Source organism: Thrips palmi, unplaced genomic scaffold (assembly GCF_012932325.1).
Source record: "Thrips palmi isolate BJ-2018 unplaced genomic scaffold, TpBJ-2018v1 HiC_scaffold_4, whole genome shotgun sequence".
Classification (NCBI taxonomy): domain Eukaryota; kingdom Metazoa; phylum Arthropoda; class Insecta; order Thysanoptera; family Thripidae; genus Thrips; species Thrips palmi.
Window position 1 is genome coordinate 13,519,258 of NW_023144631.1, and position 25,408 is coordinate 13,544,665.

The 25,408-nt window shown below is 46.0% G+C and overlaps 2 protein-coding genes across 2 annotated transcripts; one reads left to right on the plus strand and one right to left on the minus strand.

Annotated features, from left to right (window-relative positions):
- The first annotated feature begins 7,212 nt into the window (after positions 1-7,212).
- On the plus strand, positions 7,213-8,296 carry LOC117649889 (lysine-specific demethylase 4D-like). The gene is made up of 4 exons (XM_034393073.1): positions 7,213-7,302; positions 7,630-7,814; positions 7,908-8,016; positions 8,111-8,296. Exons 1-4 carry the CDS (start codon positions 7,213-7,215, stop codon positions 8,294-8,296), a joined length of 570 nt encoding a protein of 189 aa, XP_034248964.1.
- A 3,783-nt stretch (positions 8,297-12,079) lies between these two features.
- On the minus strand, positions 12,080-25,137 carry LOC117649890. The gene is made up of 7 exons (XM_034393074.1): positions 25,098-25,137; positions 24,841-24,979; positions 23,208-23,357; positions 21,918-22,178; positions 14,348-14,658; positions 12,166-14,264; positions 12,080-12,085 (listed from the first exon to the last, which is right to left on the minus strand). Exons 1-7 carry the CDS (start codon positions 25,135-25,137, stop codon positions 12,080-12,082), a joined length of 3,006 nt encoding a protein of 1,001 aa, XP_034248965.1.
- Between the last annotated feature and the right edge of the window lie 271 nt (positions 25,138-25,408).

Consider the following 25,408-nt stretch of genomic DNA (forward strand, 5'->3'; position numbering starts at 1 on the left):
GCTACCACTCGGGCCTTTAGTATACCATACGGGGAGATTGCACTTCTGAAATCGAATTTCACTCAAGGAATAGGCCGTGGAGTGGAAGTCAGCAGAGGGAGGCGGACGGGGGAAATATGTGTCGATTCGCTTGGAGCGCCCCGCAGGGTCCCAGTGCGGCGAGGCACGATGGGCTGCCTATCTGGAAGGGGCGCTACACACACTGGAAACGGGATCCGGAGCCAGGGTTCGATCGGGCAGGGCGCCCAGGGTGCCCAGACCAAACTGGGTGGGCTAAATACCGTTTTACAGTGAAGTAGAGTGTTGCAGAGGTCCACGGAAATGGTTCGTTCTCGAGAACGGCGCAAAACGTATTTTGTGGTTGACTGTTTCGATTAGAGGAGGGTCCAAGCTAAGTTTTAAGCCAACGGGAGCCAAATTTGGTTAAGGTACTTGGAAACTGTGCAAATTTTAAAATTTAGTAAAAGTTTAAAAGTAAAAAACATTTTTCAAAAAAAAATAATTTTTTCACCAGTAGATTCGATTTTTCTTCCCCTTTCCAAATCTGGTCTCGGATTTGGTCTACGATGCATATTAGCGACGCTATGAACCTTCAAAGTTGCACTGGTGCAGCAAGAAAAGGGTCATTCCATATAAGATTTACACGGATCTGGGCGACCATTGACGATTTCGACCAAATTTGGCACGAAGGTAGCCCTAGGGGGGAGGAACATTGCCCATATATTTTTAGGTCGATATCTCGAGTGGTTTGGTCAGAATCGGCATTTTAATTTTTCACTCTTAAAAAATTTGTAATTTCTTCAAAATGGCTCTAAAAGGCCATTTTTTGTCCGATTTTCATGCGGTAAAGCTATTTCGACGTAAAATGCGACGAGGAATCCGAATCTGCCCTCAGATTTGGTCTAGCGTGGTTACCAGTGGAGTAAATTGCGAAAAACATGAAAATGAAGCCTTATTTCACGAGCCTGTCTACCCTAATAGAAAATCCAAATCTGCACTTCCGAACAGGCTAAATTGTAGTTCATTTCATGGGCTTTCCATATATGTATTCAAAAATAGTGGGTGTGGCCCTCCCTTAGGAGCTGTAGGCCGCAATAAACAACTCTGCACTCAAATTTTGACTAAATAAAATACACATTTTTGAGCTTTGAAGCTCAGGGGTTTGAGCTACACTCGTGCCGCTTATACCATTCAAAAGGGAATTTTGAGACGAATCCAACGGTACCAATATGAGCCCGATCGGGTAAGTGGATCCTAAACTGCGCCCAAATGCCGCTAAAATTCAAAATTTGCACTAGATGTTTTTCCAATTAAGAAAGTAAGTAAACGGCAGCATTTTAACTTGTCAAATGTGTACTCATTTACTCAAAATTTCATAAGCTTTCGATTGGTATATAGAAAAAGTTGGGTTTCGTCCTCTAAACACAAGATTTCTCAATTTTACTGAAGCTATGCACGCGAATCGGCTCAGACGCCCCGTGCAGGTAGGCAGCCCATCCGGCGCGCAGGCTTTCCGTCTGTTTGGGGTTGTTTGGCTGTACCCGCCCCATCCCTCGCCGGACCCCGCCCCACTCGCCCATCTCCGGACACCACCCCGCCCAACCCCCTCACCCCACCCCGCCCTACCCCGCCCCGACTCCACCCCCACCCCGCCACCGCACTCCGCACCTTCAACTCACTTCCGCGTTTAGGCTTCCGCGTCCATCTCCCAGCCGGCAGTCTCTTGGAGTGTCTAGCTTTGTTGTTGCTTGTCCATATTGTTTTCAACAACATATAAAAATTTCAACTAGCGTACCTCGTCTGGAGACCAGCAGCAGGCAGTACCGTCATGGATCGAGGTTTGTGTCTGTTTACACCTCTACTCCTAGGTTATGGTGTCTTTGTTGTTGTTTTGTCTCAGTGATTTTCTTTGCTTTTTTTGGGCTCTTTCCATCTCATTGAATTTTAATAAGCTCTCTTTGGTCTTAAGGGGGGACCCTGGTGAATAAATAGCCAAAATTCCAAAAAATAGTATTTTCAAAGTTCATGGATAAAAATGTGTATAGAAGGTTTCAGATTCAATTCAGAGCCATTTTGAAGAAATTACAAATTTTTTAAGAGTAGAAAATTAAAATGCCGATTCTGACCAAACCACTTGAGATATCGACCTAAAAATTTATGGGCATGTTCCTGCCCCCTAGGGCTACCTTCGTGCCAAATTTGGTCGAAATCGTCAATGGTCGCCCAGATCCTTGTAAATCTTATATGGAATGACCCAAAAAAGTTTTTTCTCAGCCCCTGGGGCCACATTCGAAAAACTTTGTACCGGTCATGAACTAGTACCATGGGGGTAACAAACCCTGAAAAGAAGAATCAATTCGGTGACCATGGTGGCAGAGGCCTTGTCGACTTGACGTGGAATGACCCGGAATCAACCACTCTCTAGAGCACGGTGGAGACTATCTGCCCCTCCAGATTTCAAGACTTTTCCACCAGAGTGCGGAAGTAATTGAGGTGAGGAGACTAGGGCTCAGTGGACAATATCTGGCACTCAAGATTCCAAGACTTGTCCACCAGTGAGAGGGTGTAATTGAGGTGAGGCCTTCCAGTGGCCCAGAGGGGCACAGTTCGAGGGGTCCTATTCAAAAGATCTTATCTGCGCGTTACGCCCAAGACAATCTTATCTCCGCGTTCCCCCAAGACAATCTTGTCTGGTCGTTCCCTGGAAAAGACGACCTATCTGCAAATGGGTTAATCCCGGGTAATTGGAAGTAAAGGTTTGATGTGGCCGCACAAATCAGAGAATCAACGCACATAAAATTGATAGTCATTTCTGAACTTGTTGAACTTTGCTCTTTAAATCGGTATGAGTGTGTAAGTGTCAGACAAATTTTCCATTTACAGTGATAGGAGGGAAACTGAAGGGGCGATCCCGAGGCACGCATTGGGCCCGTTTCTCAGCCTCTATTGGTGGACTGAGTGTGTCAAACAGGAGAAAAGGAAGAAGAGTTACTGAACTGTCAAAGATTCTGTCTTAATCATGTTTGACAAGAAAAAAAAGTACAAAATATAATTTGTAAATGAGATTCTCACAGAACAAATGTGAGACATTAATAAAATATGAAAACAAAAAAATAACTAAATTAATTAACAATTAAATTCAGTAACAGAGAATAAATAACTTGGATGCTACTGTTTGAAATACAAAATTATCTTCTTTATTTCTTCTTCTGCTTTTATTTTTGGGTTTTCTTTGGTGGTTGTTTAGGTGGCTGTTTCTTCTTGGATTTCTTGGCCCTACTGTTTCCTTGAAAGGCTGATGATGAGGGCTCATCCACATCTGGTTCTGAATTATTGTTGTGACCACCTTCAGCTGGTTCGAGTGGTTCAGGCTCAAGGGGGTCTGTGAGCAGTCCATCACAAAAAGCATGGTGGCATGTTGGAATTAATCCCTTTCTGCACAGCTTGAGAAGGGGTTCCAGTTTTGCCTTTGAAACCATGTAACAATCTGTAGACTGAGGGAGCATTGACAAAGTAGCCCAGTTTACAGGGCGCCCTCTCTGATTGGCCAAATTTAGAGTATGAGGCTCTTGATCAAAATCATATTTCACTTGCAGTTTATTTGGGAGAGCAAAATCTGCAACAATTTCTCTTAGCTCAAGCCACCTGATTTTCTCACCAGTGGTGTCTTTTTCCCACGCTGTTTCATTTTGAATGAGTGGCTTGATGTCTAATATGTCACTTAGTTCCAATTCTTTTACAACATATTTTTTGCTGTTTGATTGGGAGGTTTTGATGATAGTTAGCCACTCACTAGGTGCATAAATGTCCACATCTCTTGAGGCTTTCTCAATCACGATGTGCATATTGTCCCCTTCTGAGTGGGTGTGCCCTACCTCCAGGAAGCGGTGAACAATGCAAATCTTGAATTTTGCACACAAATGCAGCCAAAGGGCAAAAATAAATCTATTTTTATTTTGACCTGTGCAGTTGTCGCTATAAAGGCGAAATTCGGTCACACCCTCGCTGACTTTGTTCAATATAAAATCAGACATACTACTTCCAATTTTATTAGCGCCCTTTCTTCCCAGCGTCTCATTCCAAAAGTAGCAATACCCTTGAACTTTGGGTATCTCAAACACGGTGAAATTGTAGCAAGCAATTTTACTTACATAGTAGAAGGAAGAAGTTTTCCCAAAGGGCACAGATAGAATTTTCTCCAAGTCAAGTGATGCAACACATACGGAATTAGATTTGGTCTCCAAAACTTCCTGCTTGTCTTTTTCTTTGATTGCTTGCGCTTCCAGTTTGCGCTTCCAATGAAGGTCAAAGCTTTCCTGGAGTTTCTCCTTCTCTTCAACTGTCGCGTTCCTGAATGCAGTGCAGTTATCACATTGGTCCTTACGTGGCTTGAAAAAAGCAATGTTAAATTCAGTATTGAACAAATCCCTATACTGGCGTTCAGTTGCCACATCAGTCCTATTTATATCTTTCATGTACTCCTTGTAAAGCTCATGCATCTTTCTAGAATTCAGATTTTCCTCCAGATATTCCTTGTGTGTATCTTTCCTGCAGTAGTGGGAAGGTACTCTTGGAAATAAGTTGATATGATCTCTTATGCTTTGCTTTTTTTGTTCTGAAATTCTCTTGAAGTTACATTTGGTCTTTCCTCTTTTGTCTGGAGAGTATGTTTCTTTCTTCTTGCAAGCGGTCTTGACAGTCTGTTCCGATATATCCAAAGTTGACAGGAACATTTTCTTGCAAACTCTGACTTCTTCTCAAAAAAGTATTTATAACTATTTTGCCTATTAGTTTCCCAGTCAGTTGTTTTTCTAGCTGTTTTGGAGCTGTGAATATGGTTACCAATAAAAGTCCACTGTGCCAATCGTTTCCCTAATTTGTAATATTTATAAAATATAGCTTGCCTATTCTCCATGGATAATTGAGGTTTTGTTTGGCACTCAAATCTGCAATCTGCTGAACAACCTCAGCCCATTGATCGAGCTCTTCTTGGCTGTTTGTCGCCAGGGCGGGGGGGGGGGGGGGGGGGAGGGGGGGGGCGAGAGGCAGGAGAGGGGCAGCCAGCCGTCCTGGGCGTGCCGGCCTCCAGTCCCATTCATTCTGCGCCTGAGGTCCACCCTGCTCACCCTGCCCAGCCCCAAGTGATTGCGCTGTCATGTCTCTCGCCGCCGACGTGTGGTCCCAGCTGCTGGACGCCCTCCGTGCCGCCCCGCCCGGGACCCAAGGTGAGTGTTTATTGCCAAGTGCCAAGTGCACTCCAGCCCAGAGGCCCAGAGTCCAGCATCGCTGATCCGGCCCCTGTGTTTACAGTGTTCATCTCGGTCCCGAGCGGCGTAAACACGTGGGGGCATCCGACTTCGCCGGGCTCTCAACGGGACGCCCAACGCCTGGGTAACTTCGTGCTGGGCCTCGACCGTGACCCCTTCTGGGCCAGTTCCTTGCTGGCGTGGCTCCTGAGGGAGTCTGATCACCTTCGTGAGTACCTCCGGCGCCTGCTCCGGTCCTCACCCCGCCCCCCGGCCCTCCCTGACTGTTGTTGTTTGTGTGTGCAGCGTACACAACACCCATGGCCGCCTTGTGGGAGTGGGCAGTGGAGCGACTAACGGCCTGCGACCCACCCAGTGACGACGCCGGTGGGTCCCCAGGGGTCCCTCCCCCGGGGCCCCCTCCAGGTCCTCCAGGCGGCGCACCTCCGGCGCCCTCCTGCCCCCTCGCCGGGCCCCAGTCCGTCTCCGCTCCAGCCGCTGGGCCCTCTGCTGCGGGCGTGCCCGGGATTTTCCCCCTGTCGGCAGCTCCGCAGCCCGGGCCCTCCAGCTCGCCCCAGGCCGGGCCCTCCAGCTCTCCCCAGGCCGGGCCCTCCACTCTCCCCAGGCCGGGCCCTCCAGCTCGCCCCAGGCCGGGCCCTCCAGCTCGCCCAAGGCCGGGCCCTCCAGCTCGCCCCAGGCCGGGCCCTCCAGCTCGCCCAAGGCCGGGCCCTCCCGCACCACGTCGACTCCCCCCAGCCGCGCCCCTCACGCTGGGGCGTGTGGCCGCCCCTGGCATGGGTCACAAGCTTCCCCGTGGTCCGAGGCAAACGCCCTGCGCAGCTGGAGCGACAGTGACTGTAGTGTCTTTAACCCGGACAGTCCCTGCCACTGTTTTCGCGTAGTGGAGGTCCCCAACCCGCGTGACGTGGCCAGAGAGGCCGCGGCGGCCGAGCATGCCGCCGCCACCTACAACGCCTATGCTGCAGAGCAGCTGGCCCTCCACGCCGTCCAGGAAAACTCCTGTACCTGCCACTGCGACTGTTACTGTTCCGACTGAACAGTGTCCTGACCGCCACCCCCTTTTTTTTTCCTAGCTTCCTAAGTGTAAGGCCCTATTATTTACTTTGTTTTGCTTTGTTTGCTTATCGCTCACCTGGCCAATAAACCTTTTATTTTAGTTCTTCAATCACTTATCCTTATTTCTTCTCCTTTGGCTCCTCCTGCTCCGTCCCCGCTCCTCCAGGTTGGGCCTTGAGGTCCTCGCTGTGCCTTGTCCTCCCTCCTTGTTGTGGTGGTCCTGCACTCCGTCCCCCAGGCAGGTTGGTTTCTTCGCTGTCACCCTCAAGCCATGCAATTGGATAGCCAGCATTATACCACACTCACTTCCTTAGTTCGCCTGCGACTCGTTCGCGTTCGGCGCTTAGCAGGGGTGCAGGCAATCATGCAACTAGCGTTCAAGCGGAAGCTGAAAGCCCTTAATCTAATTAACTTATTTGCCGCCCCCTCCCAGGAGAGATCGCGTGGACATTCCGCCACGATCCTGGGAGGCTAGTCCTCCCACGACCGCCTCTCCCGTGAATAGCTTAACAGCAAACATTGGTAATAAATTAACGGCGTTGACCGGACAGTTTTTGTAGAGTGTGGTCTCAATCGAAAAAGGAGGTCAAAATGAGGCGACTCCCCAAGATTGAACTCTCTGTGACAACGGGAAGGCCATTTTAAACCTTGCAAAAGTGTCAAAATTTGACACTGTTTTACGGGAGGGGTGGAAAAAGACGCAAAGGGGTGGGTTTCGTTGATGCAACTTTGGGGACGTTTACCCAAGACTTTGGCCCATCTCCCCTCAAAATTTCAAGTTTCTAGCTCAATTCTAGCAAGAGTTATGAAAAAAGGAAAAAGTGGGGCTTAAATTCTGACGGCCAGTGTATCTATACACATCGCTGCTTCCCTTCTTCCCCGTTCAGACATGGAACCAATTTGTCCCACGTGGGAAGACTTCCAGAGCTTCAACGGCTTTGTCAAGCACACTCCCAAGATCCTACTGAGCTTTTTCTTCGTAATACGAACAAAAAGCTTAGTATTATGACAGCACAGCGAAGGTAGTAACGTATGGTGAGGGGTTCTCAGTAACTTACGACCAGTTTCTTAGTATTACAAACAAATTTCTTTGTATTATAATAGATTTGTGTCGTAGAGTACTGAGAATTAGCTTAGTATTATGACAGCACGGCATTTCTCAGTAGGAAATTGGGAGTGCAACATGAGACACAGTTGGAGGAATGCGGCTTTCTTCTGGTGCGAACAAAGCAGGATGGCCTCACAAGTTTTTCTTTTAATTTTTTAAGCTAAAGAGCAAACACATATCTGCTGGTTTTTTTTTCAGGTCAATCCTCCTCAAGAGTGGAAAAAATTAATGACGAACAGCAGTGAAGCCTTGCAAAGGTTCACTTTCACACCCCGCACTGTGACATTACAACCCAACAGAGAACACAGCGGTTTCCAAGTCATGACTGCAAGGCATTTGAGTCACGAAACAGTTAGTGAATTCCGAGAAAGATGCGCAAAGCAGTAAGTTGTACCACAATGGGAACACCTCTTTAATTGCTTTTTTTTTTTTAGAAAAAAGCGCCCATTTAAAAAGAATACAAAATGTTTCCACAGGTATGACACCCCTATTTTCAAGACTTGCCAGGAATTTCTCGAAAACAGCCCCTGCAAAGCAGAGATGGGAGTTGACTTACGGTTCAAGCTGTATCCTCCCAGCCTCAAAGTAACGACAACCATAAATTGTTGTGTGGCTTCATTTCATACTTAACATTATACTAAAATTGATATGTTTTTGTCTGTCATTTTTCACCTTTCAGGTGTGGAACTTGGAATGTTTGGGTGATCCTATGTCCAACGCCCAAAAACAGGAAAGAAACATCCCAGGGGTGACATCACCGTTCTTGACCATTGCTTCCTCTGGGGCACCCTTCGCCCTGAGGACCGAAAAACACAACCTTGGCTCAATTTATTACCTTCATGAAGGAGAACCAAGAGAATGGTAAGCAGCTCCTGCAATCAAATCATCAAACTCATCACGCTCAAGATTATGTAACCAAAATATGATTTCCTTATTGAAACAATTTTCTGGTGAATGCCCTTGGATTTTCAAATGAGTGGGCTCTTCCACTTTACAAGCCAGGTGACCTTTGAGTTTTTAAGGGAACTACATCAAAGTGACAAACTCACTTTCTCTCATGATTGTACCAGCAGTTTTGTTGGAACAAAATCATCAATTCCATTAGGCAAGTTCTAAACTCCTCTTTTTCAAAAACTCTCTCGTGTTCAAAAACTTAAGGGGGGACATCACTCCAAAATGATCAAACATTGCAACTTTTTTTTATTATTTTATATTATAGACCATTCCTTTCTGCGTCGAATGGTGAAAACCGCATTCCGGAATTCAAAAAATTGCAGTTTTAGTAGGTTGTGGGCCGCAAACATGCATAGGGGAAAAGCCCAGTTTCCCCAACTTTGATCGCGTTATTTTCGGAACATGAAATTGCAAACGGTTGCAGGCCTCTAGGGGGCAGTTTTTGAGCTACAGAGGGGAGATTTAGCATGGAAGCTCCTACGACATGCCGCTATGGTGGGTAGCAAAATATTTTGCATTGGTCAATATTTATTATTTTTTTTTAATGTTCAAAATTAAACAATTTTGACCAAAAAAATTGAACAATTTTTTTTTTGGTATGTGACAAATACAACTTAAAGATTTTTGAAATGTGATTGAGGTACACACAGTAAAAAAAGATTCGCTGTTTTGGTGGTCGTTCTATATCCAATCTCACCGAAACGGGTACCCCTACAAACCCGGCGACGGTCTGTCACCAAAACGGTGACCTGCGTCACCAGGTGGTGTTCCGCCAGAGAGGTTAGGATGACCACAACAACTGTTTTTGAGCTGTTTGTGCATATTTGTGCGTGCCCGCCGGCAACGTTACGCTTTGATGAGTCACGCGAATGATAACTGACAGCCCCTGACTTGTTTTGTGTCCTATTTCACATTAATACGACGATTAAAAGTCGCTGGCGGGAGGGTGACTGCAGTGCCGTTCTGGTGAGGTGGCCGCTCCGGAACGGACCGAGCGCCACCGAAACTAGACCGAGCGTCGCCGAAACGAACAGAGGGCCGCCAGAACAGTTTGAGGGTGTTGCTGTTCTTGTAATATTCTCGTTTTGGCGCCCAGACGTCACCGAATCGGCGAATCTTTTTTTACTGTGTGGGGGCTCCGCCCCCCAGACCCCCTTCCTTCAAGACAGAGGTGATCTACCTGCAGAAAACTCGATTTTCGCCGTTTTTTTAGGTGTTTTTCGGCTATAAAACCTGAACCAGTTGAGCTAGGATAGTGACATTTCGCGTGTGCCGAGCCAAGAACATACCTAATAAGCCTGCAAAATCTCAGCCAGATCGGCCGAGCCGTTCAGGAGGAGAAGTGTACACACACACACACACACAGACAGACACACTGTTAAAAAAAATTACTGAAAATTCATAATTTTTTGTAAGAAGTCGATTTACTTACATTCAGTCTGAATTTTCATACCAAAATTTTCATACTTCGAGGTCTTAAATTTTCAGACGACGTTAGTCTGAATTTTCAGATCAATTTGTTGTATGAAAAATGATACCAGTCAGTCCGTTTTATCAGACTAAATTGTACGAAGAACATAAACAGTCGCACCAATAAATGCCTCTTATATAGTGGAGCCCAAATCGGCTAACTTTTGCCGTTAGTTTGTAGTAGACGCTCTGCAGATCGTCTCGAGGCAAAAATCAGGTAGACGGTAGCAGCCATCTCCTTCCCGAGGTAGTGGAGAGTCTAATGGAGACTGCTGAAGTCCGAGGGTGAGCGGCCTTAGCCCAACCACGCGTCGACCCGTGGCCATGCGCGAGAGGGAAATTGTATTCTCTGTTATTTAGCTTATATTGCACATATTAACATCAATCTTGCTTTGGTGCGCTCATGCCCTTTCAGACAATCATTTGGAATGAGTTTGTAACAAAATATTCACCCATTTTCGCCTTCAAGAGGCAATTTTAGCTCCGAAAGATCAACCATGCGACACTAGCGCCACCTAGCGGATAGAGCAATAAGTATCCATTTCGGAGCTCTGAAACATTCTGTTTGCTCTTACGACACTAAACGTAAATATTATTTGAAATACAACAGAAGTATTGATAAAATTCTTGAGAAAGCCGAAAAATGTAGAAAGTGGACGGCGTTTTTTCACCAGTTTTCCGACTTCACAAGTATGAATTTAGTTTTCGGACGACAATGTACAAAACTTGATAGCCATTGCTTTAAATATTCAGACTTGCTAGTCTAAATTCAAATTTCAGACTACAGGTAACACTTTTTGGACCTTTAGTCTTAATATTCGTACCATTTTATGAATTTACGATTCAGACCACCAAGTAAGACGAAATCAGTCTGAATTTTCATATTTTTTTTAACAGTGCAGACAAAACTTTTCAACCGCACTGGAGTAACGGGCTTCGCTATCGCTCAGCCAATTACTTACTGTGGTTTTTTTTATTTGGTTAGTTAATGTTACTAACAAATAAACCATGCGTTTGAAACATTACCGTTAAAACTATACCCATATCTATTCAGGTTGATAAATAACGGTTAATTGCTTTTAACGTTAATTCAGAATAACGGTTATTAAACTTATCCTAAATCATTGGAGAAACATTTATAACGTTATTTGTGGCCTATCGTTTTAGGTTTAAGTTCATATCAACAACATCAAAACCGTTTCGATTTAACGATATTTTTTGTATTGCCCGATGTGCTTCTATTTTCCTCCTACTCTGCCCCGCGTCCCGTGTCCCTCACACCGCGTAGCTACGCGCAGCCACGCCGCGTCTGCCGCGTTGTCGTGGACGCAATTTCTCATAGGTCAGCCTCTAGCCTCGCTTCGCTAACCCGCCAAGCGTGTATACTCGAATTTTCAAATGTTGTGTGGAGGTTGAGAATGGTTTGTGAAACGTATGGATACGCGCAGGACGATGCGCCGGCACCGGGGAGCCGAGCGCCGACCCGAAGTGCCGGTTCGGCGCTCGGCGCTCGGCACTTCGGTTCGGCGCTCGGCTCGGAGGCGGGAAGATGCGCCTGATTATTGCTATTCGGGCGAATGGGAATCTTTCAAAGGAAAATGAGGATCAGAACCGGAGAAGTCCCAAAATCACGAAATTTCGAACCATTTACTGGCCAATACAGGCGCAGCCTGCGGCCATAAAAGAAGAGTCTCTCGCGAACCATTTATGCCCCAAGTTGTCTTCAGTCGACAAGTTGTCTGGAAATCTAGTGAAAATGTGTGTTTACCTCATATTAACCTTTCTTTTGGGTATTGAGCTTTTAATTATGACTGTTTTGTTGCTGATGCTGAGTAATGTACTAGCGGTATGTATGTATTGGTTAAGTGACATAACTGTTCACCACCTCACTTTACTTCAAATCACATCAAATATGTATTTACGATAAAAAAAATATTGAATAAAACAATTCAAACATTCATAAAATGTAACAAGTATTATCTCTCAAGGAGGCCAAGAACATTATTGGAGTTTCTGAACTCAAGTCATAGTACAACAAGTACAAACAATTGCTCCAATCAAAATTATAAAATGAATAATCGACACAGCATTTAGGACTTAAGAAAACACATAGAATAATGTGAATAGAATATAACATTAATTAAATCAACACTGCACTTAGGACTTAAGAAAACACATAGAATAATGTGAATAGAATATAACATTAATTAAATCAACACTGCACTTAGGACTTAAGAAAACACATAGAATAATGTGAATAGAATATAACAGTAATTAAAATCAAATATGCAATAAATTACATATACATACATATACAATCAGAAATAAACATGATCTGTTTCCATTTGGCTTGAAATATTCAAAAATTTCTTTGTTGTGATAATCTTCATTTTGGAGCACTATTTCCATCAGAACTTTCTGGGCGTCACCTGGTTTTACAAGTGCTCTTGTCTGTTTTTTGCAAACTTTCTTGGTTGATTTAAACTTTCGTTGAGGGCTAACTTTTTTTGTTGCAGGTTGCTGTGCCACCTCAGGAAAGCTAGGCAGGATGGAATCTGGAGTCTTAATCACTTCTTGCAGAAATTTAAGAAGGCGATCAGCACCAGATATTGCTCTGTCCATTTTGTCTTGTGGAACCTGAAGTGCCAATCCAGCAATCATCTGAATTGTAGACTTCAGTTTGGTGGCCTTGGAAACTCCGTCTCTAAAATTTTCATGGTGAGCAGCTTCTGTGACAATTGCCTGAACTTCTTTCTCCTTAATTTTGTTGGCGATTGGTTCAAAGGATTTTAATGTGGAATGGACAATGACGGCATGGATGTGTTTGCAGATGTTGAGCTTTATGAGATGGTCTTCGCAAGTGCAGGAGACCTGATGGACACACTTCTGGCACTGTGGGCAATGGAGAGGACAGCCTTCACACAGATCTTCAGTCATATTAACAGTGTATGGCCCTCTTGTCCGAACTTGAGATTTGACCGTCCACTCTGCATGATCTACTTGCTCAATAAATTCTGGTGGGATCTGTGCACCCTTCTTATGGCTCTGTGTTATTGCTAGCATCCTAGATGTTGGCTTTTGTTTGTGGTGCCTAATCAGCCGTTCAAATAGGAGGTTCTTTGTAAGCTGAAGTAGAGCAGCAATACAATTGTCAATTCTCCTGTTGCATTTTCCATCAAAGTAGCAATACTTTAATTTTTTGTGCAGAGCTTCTAAATACATATTTGTATTTAATCCAAGTTTCTGACGATGACTGTAGGCCCACATGTTGATGCGGTTGGCATAGTGCTTTCTAAAATACCTCCCAAATTCATTGGTCTCTTCATCGCTCTCACACAGTTGAATGAAGTTTACGATCAGTGATTCAAGTCTCTCAGGATCTTTGCACTCAAGGAGTACTCTGCACCCTTTATAAACTTCTGGAGCTTTAACGTCATTCACTTTTTGTTTGAGCTGTGTTCTCCAAGCCCTGTCAACATGCCATGTGCACAATAGGCGATGTCTGGCAGGTCCCATTACGGCTGCCCATGCATTGTAATAGGCAGGATAATCATCGGACATGAAGATGTTGGTTGAAATGGATGTGCCCAATCTTCTTTTCACCGCCTCAAAGAAGACAGTCATGCTGTCAGTGTCAATCCTGTTACTAATGCAATAAGCGCCTGGACACCCAGCTCCGAACTCATCTACAGTCATAAGGGTGGTTAGTTGAAAGTCATATTTGTTCGTTCCGTGTGTGCTGTCAATTAGAGTCTTGTCTGTGCTATACGTTTGGAGGATCTCCTTCTGATAGTCAGTCATTAGTACAACCATGAAGTCGTCTTCTGCCAGTACGCCACATGGATCTACTTCGTGCTGTCGTTTGTAGTAAGCCACAATGTTGTGATCTTTTGCTTGCTGCTCTGCTACCCACATATCAACACTCATTGCGTCATTATCATGCGCTCTGTTCTTATCAAGCTTGAATTCCTTAATGACGTTTAACAAATCTCGCTTGTCCAGCAGATGCAGTCTTGATAATCCTCCTTCTTCGGTAACACTGTCTCTTATATCATCAAGGATGTCATTCATGGGAACTTTTGATTGTAGTTTTGCAGCAAGCATGGCCCTTTCATTTTTGTTGAGTCGCAGGTGGCCCAAATCAAAATCATGCCCAACATGATCCTTGTGGTGCACTACTGATACTTTTCCATTGACTTCTGTTACAGTAATTCGAGCAGGGCAGTAACGCTCAATTTTTGGTGATTCCTTCCATCGGATCCTATCTGGAGCTTCTACCTTCCTTGAGTTTCCAGACCTGTGGCAATAATAATATCTTCTTTCTCCATGATCGAGCCTCCTTGCACCTTCATGCTGAATATACAAAGAGTTTGTTCCTCTCTCCATTTCTTCTTTCCAAACATAGAAATCTGTGGTGGGATAAAAAAAGTTGTTGTGTAACTAATGAATAAAGTTACATTTTAACAAAGAAACAAAAAAGTGTTTTCCTTACCATCAATTCTCTGAAAATTCATTTGAGAAGAAGATAAGTCATTACTGTGGTCATGTTTCAAATGCATATCCATGCTTGTGGATGAGGGAAACATAACGTCACATGATGGACAGAGGAGCTTTGATCTTTTTGTTTGTGGCTGAACTTTGTGCTGCTCTCTTAGGTGACGATTTAGTACTGAGATACTGGAGAACACTTTATCGCACACATAGCAAACTTCACCTATCTTTTCCTCACTTGGCGGATCACAATCATGCTTTGTGCGCATGTGCCTATACAGGCTTTTCTTATGCACATAGGTCGAGTCACACCTGACACAAGAAAAACGAATATGATATAAGGTATAGAGAATCATCTGAGAACAACAATTACGAAGGAGAGATAAAATATCTTGAACGCCAGGGCCTGATTAAAAATTACTCACAAAGAACACTTCACAGCAGACATCTTGGCACTAGGACAGGTGGAACACAAGTGGGACACATTGGCGCGGTTTTGCCGCCGATTTCTTGTTTTCATTACCAACTTAAATGTATTCCCTCCCGATCTCTATGCGAAGGCGGTGTTGGCAATACCGCGCATCGTTTTAAATTTTCGCGCGCGCGCTGGTTTCGTGTCTCGGCAGGCTTTTCGCCTTCCCCGCCAGGGGCGCCACGGTGGGCCTCCGAACCGAAGTGCCGAGCGCCGAGCGCCGAACCGGCACTTCGGGTCGGCGCTCGGCTCCCCGGTGCCGGCGCATCGTCCTGCGCGTATCCATACGTTTTGTGAATCGTGGTGTACCCAGGCCCCAGGGGTACTCTAGCATAGCAACTGTAACTATGTATTATAGTAAAGAGAAAAACCATATCGCAACTGAACGACTTGTGTAAGTGTAACGTTAGACTGACTGCTGCCGTGGCCGTGTGAGTCGAGTAGTCAACTACACTTCCTTTGAGAAGAAACATAAAGATTTCATTAAGGGGAGGTTCTGGTGAAAATGCTATTTTCTCCTAAGTAGGTCCCACTGTGAAAATTTGTTAAAAATTTAATGTCTTATCAAGTATTTATTAAAATTTTTCATTGGGGAGGCACATTCTATGCCCTGAATCCAGTCGCAGAGCCTTTTTCTCCCATTTAGGCTATAACTTTAAAAATCTTCTTGCGCATACTATTTTGTCGTAAAAGGTTGGCTTAGACATTTTTCACTTCTTCGATTCATTTTTTAAAAATGCCGGCATGCCCATCTCAAAATGTCAATTGCATTTTTATTCGCAAGCTTTCTAACCAAGCATTTCACTAAAATTGATAAAAAATGTACAAAATAGACAAATTTTAGGGACTTTTCAGCTTAAAAAGCTAATAATTAATAATATAATGGAAGTTTTGAGCTATGCATGCCAGAATCTTTTGAAAATGAGTCGAAGAAGTGAAAAATGTCAAGGTCAACCTTTTACGACAAAATAGTATGCGCAAGGAGATTTTTTAAGATACAGCAAAAATAGGCTCAAAAAGACTCTTCGACTGGGTTTACAGCCTGGCATGTGCCTTCAAAAGTCAAATTTTAGTCTCCCCAATGAAAAATTTTATATTCCCAACAAATTATGACTGTAGGATCCATTTGGAAAATGGCAAGATTTTCACCAGAACCTCCCCTTAAACTGATTAAACTGAGGTACGTATTACTCTACAAATCAAAGAGTGTACATGGTACGCTCTAACTGGAGCATGCCTGCAAGCACGCTCCAACTAGCGCATGCCTGCCAAGCATGCACTAACTAGTGCATACATGCCATGTACACGCTAACTGAAGCATACATTTACTGCATAAGGGATATGGAGTTTTCTGCATCAGGAAGCGTGTACATGGCATGTATGCACTAGTTAGTGCATGCTTGGAAGGCATGCGCTAGCTAGAGCGTGCTTGCAGGCATGCTCCAGTTAGAGCATACTATGTACACTCTTTGATTTGTAGAGTTCAAGGTAGGTGTACGCCAGACCGTGTCTTGTCGTAACAGGCTTCGCGATGCTGCGCCAGTTTCGACCATCCACGCCTGGCGTATACACCTACCTTGGCCTGCGGCGCTAACCTGCCTTCGGCAGGCTGCTTCCCTGGGCACACCGTGGAAATGGGCGTGATCCCCTCAAAAATAGCATTTGGTCATCAAAATCTACACAAGAGCGATTCTCACGTTTCGGGGTAGTTTTGGCGTCTCTGATTTGCCGAAAGTGAGAAATATCCAATTAAGTTTTTCTGATTATTGGGGTCCTGGATGATACTAGAGTTATGGCAATGGTATTTATAGTAAAGACCTTGTACTATCTTCCTAAAAACATGAGCCATAAGGTATTCCCATACGTTTTAGTGGGTGTTTTGATCACGGAAATTACGTTATCACGGAAGTTACACAGTGTGAAAATCAGCTTTAACGGCTGACTCGGGCTTGCTGTGGCTTAAAAGTCGTTCCAGGGTCAAATGATGCTCTAAGCCCGACATTTCAGCGGAAAATTTTTTCACCTAGTGCTGCTGCAACATTGGGTAAAGGGTGCCACGGAAGTTACAGGTAATTGTTGATACACGCCATTTTATTGGCTGAGCGACAGCGAAGCCTGTTACTCCAGTGCGGTTGAAAAGTTTTGTCTGTCTGTCCGTCTGTCTGTCTGTCTGTCTGTCTGTCTGTGTGTGTACACTACTCCTCCTGAACGGCTCGGCCGATCTGGCTGAGATTTTGCAGGCTTATTAGGTATATTCTTGGCTCGGCACACGCGAAATTTCACTATCCTAGCTCAACTAGTTCAGTTTTTATAGCCGAAAAACACCTAAAAAACGGCGAAAAATCGAGTTTTCTGCAGGTAGATCACCTCTGTCATGAAAAAAGGGGGGTCTGGGGGGCGGAGCCCCCCAGCCTCGACAAGTTAAAAAGTTACAAGGGTCAAGATCGTGTTATCTGTAGATGAAGCAACTCTTTCTAGAATAAAGGGGGGTCTGGGGGGCGGAGCCCCCCAGCATGCAACACGTAAAAAGTAACCGACGATGGACAAGCCAATGCCTGCCGAAGGCAGGCTAGCGCCGCAGGCCAAGGTAGGTACGCCAGGCGCGGATTGGAGGAACAGGCCGCGAGATATCGCGAAGCCTGTTACGACGCGGTCTGGCGTATATCTACCTTGTAATGCTCTAGCCCGCTTTGAGACCGTGTACAGCATCTTAGATTTCCGCGACCCATGCAATTATATCCCAGGGACTCCACTTTAATGGCTTGTGTCATGGAAAGTTAAAAGTTTGGCTTGGGGAGAAGTCCAGAGCTGCCTTTTCGAAATTTGTGTAGTTAAATTGAATATACGGAGGACATTTTTCGTTGCAGCATAAGTACCTTTGAAAGAAGTCTGGCGTATTGGTCTTCGGTTGAAATTAGCCCGAGACATGCCAAGCTTCGAATCCCCATCGACAGTGGGCAGCATTTTCGAACCACACCGCCACACTGGGGGCGGAAAGTTCGAGTATGTTCTCTTTGGACAATCACGGAAGTTACATTTGAGGTATTCCAAACGCTACGTAGACGAATCCAACGAACGAGAACTTTTCGAAATGTGTGCGTTTAGTGGGCAATGGCCCTCCCTAACATCAGAAACAAACCCCATGTCGATATCTGCGCTCGTTTGGGCACAGGAGTCAGAAGAAACGAAACTACCCCGAAACGTGAGAATCGCTCACCAATCGGATTCAACTTTCGGTCGGGGTTCCGAACGGGTTCTATTTTCGTCATCAGCAGCCTCAAAAACATATGAAACGATATGAAACGTGACACAAAGTTGAAAGTACCTAAAAAGTTGTCTTTTTTGCCGTTTTTTAAGTGTTTTTCTGGCTAATATGACCGAATGGATTGAGATAGAAAGCTGAATTTTGGTGTGTGGCGAGCCAAGGACATACCTTATGACCCTGCAAAATCTCAGCCAGATCGGCTGAGCCGTTCAGGAGGAGTAGTGCACACACACACAGACAGACAGACAGACAAAACTTTTCAACCCCACTGGAGTAACGGGCTTCGCTATCGCTCAGCCAACTATTTGCTAGTTTAGACTTTTGATTTCTGGTTCATGTACTTAGAGAGGAAACAAACGACAAAGTTTCCTATTTTATCAATCATCCTTTGGGAGTAGCTTTGATAAATGACTGGTATAAATTATCATACACTGTATTGGTGTTCATAATTTTCTTTACAATTCACTTCATAATAGACTAATGAACTAAAATAAACTCTGAACAAAGACAACGAACATAACCTAACAAGGTAGGTTTACGCCAGACCGCGTCTTGTCGTAACAGGCTTCGCGATGTCTCGCTGCCTGTTTCTCCAATCCGCGCCTGGCGTACCTACCTTGGCCTGCGGCGCTAGCCTGCCTTCGGCAGGCAATGGCTTCTCCATAGTCGATTTTCCTAACTTGTTGCATGCTGGGGGTCTCCGCCCCCCAGACTCCCCTTCGTTCTAGATGGAGTTGCTTCATCTGCAGATAACGCGATCTTGACCCTTGTAGCTTTTTCACTTGTGCTGGCTGGGGGGCTCCGCCCCGCAGACCCCCTTTCTTCAAGACAGAGGCAATTTGCCTACAGAAAACTCGATTTTTCGCCGTTTTTTAATTGTTTTTCGGCTTTAAAAACCAAACCAGTTGAGCTAGGATGGTGAAATTTCGCGTGTGCCGAGCCAAGGACATACCTAATAAGCCTGCAAAATCTCAGCCGGATCGGCCGAGCCGTTCAGGAGTAGTGTACACACACACAGACAGACAGACAGACAGGAAAAATTTTCCAACCCCACTGGAGTAACAGGCTTCGCTATCGCTCAGCCAAAAAAAAGTCAGTCTTATGAGTCATACTCAAGTTAAAAAACTAGACATTGAACCAAATTAACAAACCAAACATAAGCAATTTATGTTAGACCCAAATCTTTCAACAAGTTAATTAACATAGCCTGAAATAAGAGTCAGTCATATAAGTCATCAGATCAAAAAATTGTTCACAAAATTAACATGAAATTAACCAACCAAACATAAATAATTTATGTTAGACCAAACAAGTAATTGTTCCCATTACTTTTTTTTCTTTTTCAGCAGGTCTGGCTCTAATTCAGACAACACATCGCCGTTGGCGTGCAGGAAAGCCACGTCATCCACATGCTGTGCTGAGAGGTTGTACTATGGTGTGCAAAAGAATCCGACCCCCCCGGTGGCGATACTCCGCGCGCGAGGTCGTTGTAAGGTGCTGCCCCCTGGCAGCAGTTGTCTGCTGACAACGCCTCGTCCGCCCACTAACAGAATTTAAATCGTCGCAATTCGTTATATTAAAGGTATTGCAGCCCAAGAACGGGCTGGTTCGATTCAGAAACATTGCAGAAATCGAGCCGGCAACGCAAAACGGTAAGATGACAACTCATCAGATAAAAAAATGATAAGTTACCCGTGGTAAGGTTATGAGCGGCCCTGACGTCATCAGCTTCGTCAAAACTTCTTGCAAAGTATAATGAATATCCCGTATAGAATGGGTTGACCGCGACCACCAGAGAAGTTCCGGAACTCCCAGAACTCTCCCAGTCTCAGAAGAACAAAGGTAAAGGGGCACAATTGAAGCCCGTGACGCGCTGCGCGGGCTCGGAGAGCGCTGGCCTCAACGAAACGAAACCTTAAACCCGTTTACCCCGGGTTTAACGCGCCCCGGGAAGGCCTGTGAGGCACGCCAGCACTCCCCTAGGATAAGGCCAACGATATTAAACGGGTCACGAGGTGCCACGTTGCTGCCCGTGACGCTCTTCGGGGGCTCGGCAGGCGCTAGCCTCAACGAGACCCTAAACCCGTTTACCTCGGGTTTTACGCGCCCCGCGAAGCCCTGTGAGGCTCGCCAGAACTCCTCCAGGCTACGGACAACAAAAGTGAACGGGTCACAAGGTGCCACGTTGCTGCCCGCGCATCACGGGCAGCAACGTGGCACCTTGTGACCCGTTCACTTTTGTTGTCCGTAGCCTCCAGTACTGGGTGTTTTCACGTCAGTCTGATGGGTTGCCGGCCGCTCAGGCGGCCGGCCGCTCGCACGCCACGCGGTGGCGGTGGCGGCAGCCAGTGGCAACTCCCCTTGCCCGGCTGAAACCAGGCTCGGAAGCGGAGCGGCTCCGTTTTCCAACTTTTAAACGAATAAAGCTAATAGAAGCTATTTGATTGCCACATAACGAGTACATCAGGGCAACGTAAAATTTCACGTAGATTACGATTCTGCACTTACATTTGCAAAAGGACGAAGGATTGCGGAAATAATCACGGATTATGTTCATATTGCGGCGTCGGCTCGCTCGTATCAGCTCGTCTCATATTTGCCGAATGTTAATGTAAACAAACTAAAGCAGCTAGAGGAAAACGGTCACTTGCAATCGAAAGATCACACTTTTCCCCTTGGTATTTTGACCATAGCAAAGCTCGAACGCCGGCTAAAACAAGTATTTAAACAGAGAAACAAAACCTGTTCCGGAATTGAGGTTATGTCGGCTCAAATCATTCCCTGTTGTTTCTTTACAGAAATACTTGTTTTAGCGGGCGTTCGCGCTTTGCAATAGTCCCTATACCAAGGAAAAAAATGAGCTTTATTCGTTTAAAAGTTGGAAAACGGAGCCGCTCCGCTTCCGAGCCCGGTTTCAGCCGGGCAAGGGGAGTTGCCACCTGCTGGTGGCGGCCAGACCGCTCAGCGACGCCGGCGGCGGTCGGGCGGGGAGTGGAGTGGGGGTGTTCTCTGACGCGCGCCTTGGAAGGGAAACGTGTGGGAAGGGACATGACAGTCTTGCGAGGGCAGCCGCGGACGCGCGAGGGCGGTTGGTTGTGGGGGTAACCGCGCACCCGATGGGGTAGTCGCGAGGGCTCAGCTGCTGGGTTCTACAAGGGTGCGGCTCGCCAGCGAGCTGGCATCGGCACTGGCGCAGCAGCCAACAGCAGCCGACACCCGCACAGTGGGCCAGAAGACCAGCGCGATTTGAGCCCCAAAGTCGCTAAATAGTACTTCAAATGACCGTGGGTGTCCCCACCAATGGATTGCTCTCTCAAACGAGGAATCCATTGGTGGGGTCACACTTTCGGTTCCAGTCCGATTTGGCGACTCTGGAACTCAAATCGCGTCTGGAGTTTCGGACGCCTGCGCCGGTCTCCTGGCCCACTGTGAGCCACCATGCGATTATTTCCAGGGAAACCTGGTCCAACACTGTGCGCTCCCGCACACACGCTCGCACGCACGCACTCACGCACGCCTCTCTCTCTCTCTCTCTCTCTCTCTCTCTCTCTCTCTCTCAGAAACACACGAAAACACACGCACATACAAACACACACACGCGCGCGCGCGCACTCACTCACTCACACGGTTGACCGGAACTGAATTCGTGCTTGAGTCGAAGCCGCCTCTGTTGACCGAAACAATCAGTGAGGCGCTCTGCCACGCGGTTCATGAAGGGACCGCGACAACGCTCACGCGGTAACTCACGCGGCACGCGGTCACGCTGCCAACCATCCCCGGCCAACGCACATGTTTACAGTCAGAGCACTCTCTCGCTACGCCAATTGTACTCACCTCCGACAAGCGGTGGTCATGGACGCTGGGTAGTCCGGGAACACTTCACGCACCACCGTGGTGACCGCAGTCTTCTTGATGGCGTCCACGCTGGACACGAGGTCCACGTCCTGCTCCCTCGTGGTGGCCCTGGGTCGGCCCGTCTTGGGTCTGGTCTCCAAGCCAGCCAGGCCCTCTTGCTCGTGGCAGCGCGCCCACTCCTTCACTGCAGTCCGCCTGAGGGTCACCTCGGGGTGCGCTAGGATGCGCGTCCAGGACCATCTTTGGGACCGCAAAGTTGCAATGAGCGCCCGCTCAGTGGGATTCGAGTACCCGTCTCGCAACCGAACAGTGGCGCCCACACGTGGGTGCAGGGTCTGCGGCCGCAGACCCTGATTTGGGGTGGGTGGGTGGTTGCAGTGGCGGGTGAGGGAAGGGGAAAAGAGAAGGGGAAAGGGGAGAAAAGGGAAAGGAGGGGAAGAAAAGAAAAGAAGGCAAGGAAAAAGAAGAGAAGGCAAAAAAGGGAGTTGTAAGGGGCTAGATATCAGTCGCTCCCCCTAAATGAGATTTCTGTGGTCGCCACTGCAACCGAATCATGTTGACCCAAACACTGAACTCGACTGAACTGATCCAACCGCGGTGCACTGGCCGGTTCTATGCTCAAATACAACGTTGCCAGATTTCTGCCAATCTCAATGACAAATTTAAAACAAAACATTTTTTTCACGCGCTGCAGTTTTACACGTGAGCAAGACGAGAGCAATTTTGTGTTTGCAAGTATCGCGTTATTTTCCGTTAATTAGTATGTTTTGAAAGTTTTGCTAGTGTGTCTATGGGTGGTCAAACCGGCAACGTCGCGTTTCGAACCTGAGGTGAGGGAGGAGTGAAGGGGAGGAGATGACCAGAAGCGGCGTGAGAAAACGCACGTCAACAAATGCGACGCGTTTCGGAGGCATCCCTAGTCAGCCGCCGACGGAGCGCTGAGCCGCCGAGCCGAGCGGCAGCGCCAGCCAGCGCCAGCCAGCGCCAGCGCCGATCCGGCAGTCTTGGCTCGAACGCGTGTGAGTGAGGGTGTCTGCATCGTGCATTTATTGCCGTTTTTACGGTTTGTTTGTTAAAGTGACAGAGTGGATTATCAGCGCCGCGTAACGGAACCGATTGGTGAGTACCGTAGAGCGGGGTTATTTGAGACATGAAGGAAAATCGAGACAAAGCGCCCTTTTTTTGGTTTTTGTCGTGTTGCTCTCAAGCGGTTGTTCCGAAGACCATCGTGAATTTTTTTTCGTCATCTAGGAGGCCTTGGCAGCTCACAGGAAACGAACGAAGGCAATCGGAGACTCGCCAGGGCTGTTAAGAACCAAACGAAAATCCTCTAAATTCTGACAAGTTTCAGAAAGTTCGCAAAAACCTCCCCAGAAACCTTGGTTGGAACTCGGGTTCTCGTCCGAACGAGGTTTAAATCTGTTGACAATCATGTTAACATAATCAGGACAAAATTTGGTTCTGTTATGTCTACTCCCGGGCCGCCTGTTCCAGATGGAATACAATTTTGTTACCTTGCATGGAAAATAGAGACACCTCTTTTCGTTTGAAACATGAGGACAAACATACTCCACTGTTATTAATTTCAAGTAATAATGATTTTAACACGAATTGGTTTTACTACCTGACCGGCATCTATGCTCTTCGATTAGTATTTTCATGTGACAGGCACAACTCACGACTTCTTAGACATTTTTCAGCTCTCTTGAGTGATACCCATTTTTCTTCCCTCCAGATTTTATCTCTTCTTCATTATAGTCCCCAATCATCTTAAAAATGAATGAAAAGAACTTAAAAAGCTCCAAACCCGCCTATATGAGTTAATTCTCCATACTTCTTTACCATTTTTCTCTTTTGTCTCATATTACCCCACATTGCAGGGATATATGGGACGGCATTCCGAGGGTTATTGAAAGGTCCCTACTGCACCTAAAAATCTGAAATTTGGAGGGAGTGTAGCCAAAGGGTCAATGAACAAGTGCTGAACACCTCAGCACCTCAAGTTGAAATTAAAAGGGGGAAATTTACAAAAAACCTCGAAATTTGTCTCATATTACCCCGTTCTACGGTATTTGTGCATAATTTGGTTTAGAAAGAAGTGTCGAATATCGTGCTTTCGAAGTAGTTGCGGGTCCTCTCACAAATGCGGGGGGAGGGGTGGACGGGTAGACAATCCGGGAAGTTTTTTTAAATACTCCAATCAACGGCAAAATACGTTACGGGACGGGTCGTGGACAGCAGACGACAGTGGCGCTTCCACTCGGGAGTCAACAAACCCCCCTCCGCCTGGACCCGCCGCCGCTGGGTAGCGCCGGCGACCGATGGCTCGGCTACCTTGGCTGTGCCCAGCCGGAAATACATTTCCGATTCGGAGTCGAATCGACGTCGATCTGAAAGGTCGAAAAAAATGTCCGATTCGACCTCGAAATGTACTTTAAATCGGTACCGTTACGACGTCGACCTGTTTTCGATTACTTGTTTATTTCGAGTACACCAATGGGTCCATGCTCATCCGATTTACTACTCTTTTCGAGGTCAATTCTGAATTCGAGATAAATTCGGATAAAACTCGAGATCGAAAATCATTCGATTTTAAGTACTTTTCGAGGACAGTCCCTGCTCGATCGCCATCGATTTGAATGGGAGTCTGGCTGGGTTAAGGTAGACAAAGAGATTGTGTAGAATAAACTTTTATTAGTCAATACAGAAAAATATTGTACTCAAGGTACACTAGAAGTAACCAAACAAAATACTGGACTAGCTGGACAAAGTAATTGCTTAAAGTGAAATAAAATGTATGGTACCGAAGTCTGTTCAATACAGAAAATATTGTACTCAAGGTACACTAGAATTAACCAAAAAGCTACAAAAATATACAAAAAGTAAATCAAAAATATTCTACGTTTTTTGTTTTGAGGATTTGTGTTTCTTGGGTTCTTCTTTCTTCCGTTTCAACCTCCAAGTGGCATCACTAAACCACTTAGCGGCTGCAGAGTCCCAATCAGTGCAATCACCGGCTGGAAAAGCCTCCTTTAAAGTACCTAAAACATAAAATGTTCACAATGTTAATTAAAAACAAAACAAAAGAACGTTTGCACACACTCAATAGATTACTAAGCCAATATAAATGTGATAAACTTACCGAGGAATATCTCATACGTTTTGAGTTTCCTGAATGACAATTTTCTATTTCCACCATCAAGGTTTATGTTGACAGCAAGATTGTCAACAAAAAGTGTGCGCAAAATACCGCAAAAACTCGCGCAATCATGTGTACACGGCCCCCGAAATCACACGCGAATCATTGAGAATCACGCGAAATCAAGCAATCAGAAATCAACCAAAATCACTAAAATCGTTCGAAATCAGGCAGAGTCACAAGAAACCAGGCAAAATCAGTCCGAAATCATTTCTTTCCGAACACAATCGCACACAATCACGCTCAACATCACCCTGGTGCGTCGCGGAAT

Coding starts and splice junctions, on each gene's coding strand:
- LOC117649890 (XM_034393074.1), bottom strand. CDS start 25,137: ATGGTGGAAATAGAAAATTGTCATTCAGGAAACTCAAAAC. Junction 24,980..25,097: donor TCATTCAGGAAACTCAAAAC/GTATGAGATATT, acceptor TTTATGTTTTAG/GTACTTTAAAGGAGGCTTTT. Junction 23,358..24,840: donor AAATCCTCAAAACAAAAAAC/GTAGAATATTTT, acceptor GATTGTCAACAG/ATTTAAACCTCGTTCGGACG.
- LOC117649889 (XM_034393073.1), top strand. CDS start 7,213: ATGGAACCAATTTGTCCCACGTGGGAAGACTTCCAGAGCTTCAACGGC. Junction 7,303..7,629: donor TCCTACTGAGCTTTTTCTTC/GTAATACGAACA, acceptor TTTTTTTTTCAG/GTCAATCCTCCTCAAGAGTG. Junction 7,815..7,907: donor CGAGAAAGATGCGCAAAGCA/GTAAGTTGTACC, acceptor ATGTTTCCACAG/GTATGACACCCCTATTTTCA.